Source organism: Solanum pennellii, chromosome 8 (genome assembly GCF_001406875.1).
Source record: "Solanum pennellii chromosome 8, SPENNV200".
Taxonomy (NCBI): Eukaryota; Viridiplantae; Streptophyta; class Magnoliopsida; order Solanales; family Solanaceae; genus Solanum; species Solanum pennellii.
In genome coordinates this window covers 56,560,187-56,564,033 of record NC_028644.1, presented here as the reverse complement: position 1 = coordinate 56,564,033, position 3,847 = coordinate 56,560,187, and the positions used below count along the sequence as shown (strand labels likewise).

Here is a 3,847-nt window from a genome sequence, read left to right as displayed (position 1 = left end):
TATATATAAAAATATATCCATACTGCTGAAGCAATTATTCAAAAGTGAAGCTCCTCCTCCTTGGACATTGAATTTTATTGTACTAAATGTTGGGCTATTGCCCATGTTCCAGCCAAAGGCCCATGGCTTAACCGTACTTGGAAAAGGATTGGAATTATTCTCTTTATTTGGTTTCCAATTCTATTAGGAAAAGGATTGGAATAGTAATCCTATTTGTAGTTGGTTTTGGCTTTATAAGGAAAAGCACAACTCTATAAATAGAGGATGGTTCTGAGAGAATAATTAATTGCTCATTGGTATTGTCTTTGAAAGACATTAGAACATAAGAGAGGTTTTTGAGAGAGCTTTCAACAAGAGAAAAAGAGAGAAAGAAAAGGATTCTTTTGCTGCAGTCTTTTCTCCGACCAGTAACATTCAGATCGTGTTTCACGATTAACTAACCGTTGGATCGGGCTGAAATTTGGACTGGGTGTCCCTGACATCTTGTTAGTTGATTTGAACGGTGTAGATCGGATTCGAATGTCAGAAAGATCCTGTTTTAGGTCCCGAACAGAAGCTGGGTTTAGGTGGTGTTTCTTTCTATTTATCTTTTGTTGGTGTAGCTATTGTTTGTTCTCTTTTGGCACTTGTTGTGTAGACATTAGAAGAGTATTTGTAACCTTCTTATTGGTATAGTGAATCAATTCGGATCTTGTCGATCACGTGGTGTTTACCTTCGGTTTGAAGGGTTTTTCCACGTTAAACTTGGTGTTCTTTATTGTTAGATTTTCGGTTTCATCTTTTCGTCACAACAACTGGGGAGATTTGTTGGGTTTTATTTTGCCCTAAATTACTTACCATAAATAGGTTTTTCTTTTAGGAAAAGGTTTTGGATTGACTAATCCTTTTTCTGGTAGGAAAAGGTTTAGGACTCTATAAATAAAGGAATGTTCCTTCTAACTTAATCAGCATTCACAATGTAGTCTTAAGAGTTTTGAGAGTTTTGGTTAGGGAGAGAATTTATGGGTCACAAGTTGGATACATTATCACTTGTGTGAACCTCCCATGTATTCCGAGTGAATTGGTTGAGGTTGTTTCTCTCTGTATTTTGTACTCTCATATTTATAGTGGATTGCTCATCTCCTTTGTGGACGTAGGTCGATTGACCGAACCACATTAAATCTTTGTGTCTTTTGGTATATTTCTCGTTGTCTTCTTACTCGTAGTCTTTCGAGGTTTGCTTTGCTAGCTTTCGCGTTTACAGCTGCTTATTTCGGTCCTAACAAGTGGTATCAGAGCCAGATAAAATAATGGAGTAAGGTTCAGTGGTTCGATAATCGATGATTGAACCAGGTTAGAAAGAGGTGTTCATCTTGGCGGGTGTAGTTCTAGCCGCAACCTTTTTGACAGTAATGAAAATTTTGTTGGAGAAATTGTTTCAGAGAGGTTCTCTGTGTTGAGACATAAATTTTGCAAAGGAGATTATGGAGAGGAGAAGCAAGTTGTTGAAGATTAAGTCAAGAAGGACAAATTTATTTTGTCAGAAATTCAGGTCAAGGGGGAGATTTGTTGTGTTTTATTTGTCCTGATTTCAACCATAAATAGGTTTTCCTTTAAGGAAAAGGTTTTGAATTAACTAATCCTTAACCTAATAGGAAAAGGTTTAGCACTCTATAAATAAAGGAATGTTCCTTCTAACTTAATCATCATTCACAATGTAGTCTTAAAGGCTTTGAGAGTTTTTGGTTAGGGGGAGAAATCGTGGGTCACAAGCTTGATACGTTATCACTTGTGTGAACCTCCCATGTATTCGGAGTGAATTTGGTTGAGGTTGTTTCCCTCTGTATTTTGTACTCTCATATTTATAGTGGATTGCTCATCTCCTTTGTGGACATAGGTCGATTGACCGAACCACGTTAAATCTTTGTGTCTTTTGGTATATTTTTTGTTTGTCTTCTTACTCGTGATCTTCCGAGGTTTGCTTTGCTAGCTTCCGCATTTATACCTATTTATTTTCGATCGTAACACTAAAAGCTCAGAATGTTACGGGATTAGAAGTTAAGTCCAAATTATGCAGGTGTAAAAAACACAGTCAACTAGCTAATCATCTGCCCAACATTGCAATACAACGAGGACGTTATCCTATTTCTGATTCATTTACTCCACTTTCTCCCTAAGCCAATAAAAATACGTGACCTAAATAAAATGGGATGACAACTTTTAGACTAAATCTACTGCATGTGTTTCGTGATTGCAAATGGATGCGTTTCCTGTACTTGCTTTTGTTCGGGAGTTGTAGTTAAGCGTACTCTTTTGTACTTCGAATGAATCAATAAAATTCTACTCATAATAACGTGTGATTGTGAGTAGGGTGTTCAATAATATAATGCTTCTTTTTAAAATAATAATAATAATGATAAGATAAACAAAAGAAACAACTTGTGAGCACATTATAAATTTTCGTATTGAGCTGTTTATCAACAAATTTTGAATATTCAACCAACTTACTATTGAATTGATTCTTGAAATTTAAGAGAAATGACTATGCACCTTAATGGTTTTTATTGGATGTGGATTCTTTTATTATGTAAGCTTCACTAAATAATGAGTGCTATGGTTTTAAAATTATGACTAATCAAAAGCATTTATTAGTATTTTGAATCTCATTTATAGTTTATAGGTAAATTAAACATCAACGAATTTACATCAAAATTTAAAATATTGAGATCTAATAAATAGTTATTTAACTATAAAATGTTCATTCTACTCTTAATGAAACGATTTATAGCTACACGAAATTCTATCATTCATTTGTACCTCAAGTTTTAAAAGTCTCTCTTTCTTTTTTAAATTTCATGTCAAGTCAAATTACCTCACATAAAATGAAACGGAAAGAGTAATAATTTATATATTTGTTAGTCAGAAGAGAATTTGACAATCATGGAGAGTCTAGAAACCTTTTTATATAATATAATCAATAAATAGACCTTACAACGAAGATCTTTCTATGTAGTTGGGTTTTCAAGTATAAAATTTATAGATGGTCAACTTATTCAAAAACATATAAGAGCCTTAAATAGTAACAGCAAGTGGAATTTGAGGTAAAAGAACTAAATTGCTCTTCAAGTGCAAATGCAACATAAAATAACCAAAATGAGAAGTTCAAATAAACTCTGGAAAAAGTTTAGTTATTGAAGCATCTTATTTTGGTGCAGATGTAAACTTTGATTTCTCAAAAAGAAAATACTACAGAAATTTAGAACTATTTAAAACTTATACCACACATCAGTTTATCTAAAGATCGAAACCAATTAAAACGTGTTGATGAAACCACATTAAAGAAGAAAGGGGGAAAAAATGATCCCTCAAATGACAATTATGTGATTAAGAAAAATACTGCACTAAAATCCTCCTGAACAGCTTCTAAAAGCCAAAAGAAAAGGTAGGTAACCAGTAATTGCATTATTGGAAAGCTAGGAAGTTTGTGACACTCCTAATTTTACAATATACTCATGAAAAATGTCCAACTCAAATTGGCAATGAGTCTGCAGATAATCAATCTAAAGATCTGTAAAGGTCAGCTAAGTGGCTTATAACACCAGAAGAAAGAGGTCAGCTAAAAATGACACACTTGACAGTATTTATATGACATTTATCTGCTACTATTTCCGTTGACCTCTAAAACTCACCTCCACACATTAATCACCTTCTTGATAGCAATGAAAGGGTGGAAAACATGCATGAGAATGATCCACTATATGCACATGGATTCATAAAAACTAGCAACAAGTTACCACACTAAGATCCTACAGGAGCAATGCCTTTGGTTTTGGCTGCGGCAGTGGCCGCAGCTGCAGCGGCTGCAGCT

At 34.2% G+C, this 3,847-nt stretch overlaps 1 protein-coding gene across 2 annotated transcripts in view; it reads right to left on the bottom strand.

Moving 5' to 3' along the window:
- Positions 1-3,314: 3,314 nt before the first annotated feature.
- LOC107028692 (ATP-dependent zinc metalloprotease FTSH 4, mitochondrial) overlaps positions 3,315-3,847 on the bottom strand; it is a 16,707-nt gene continuing 16,174 nt past the window's right edge. For both annotated transcript variants that reach the window (XM_015229859.2, XM_015229860.2), the window contains exon 8: positions 3,315-3,847. In XM_015229859.2, coding sequence (XP_015085345.1) covers positions 3,778-3,847 — 70 coding nt within the window. In that variant the 3' untranslated portion in view covers positions 3,315-3,777.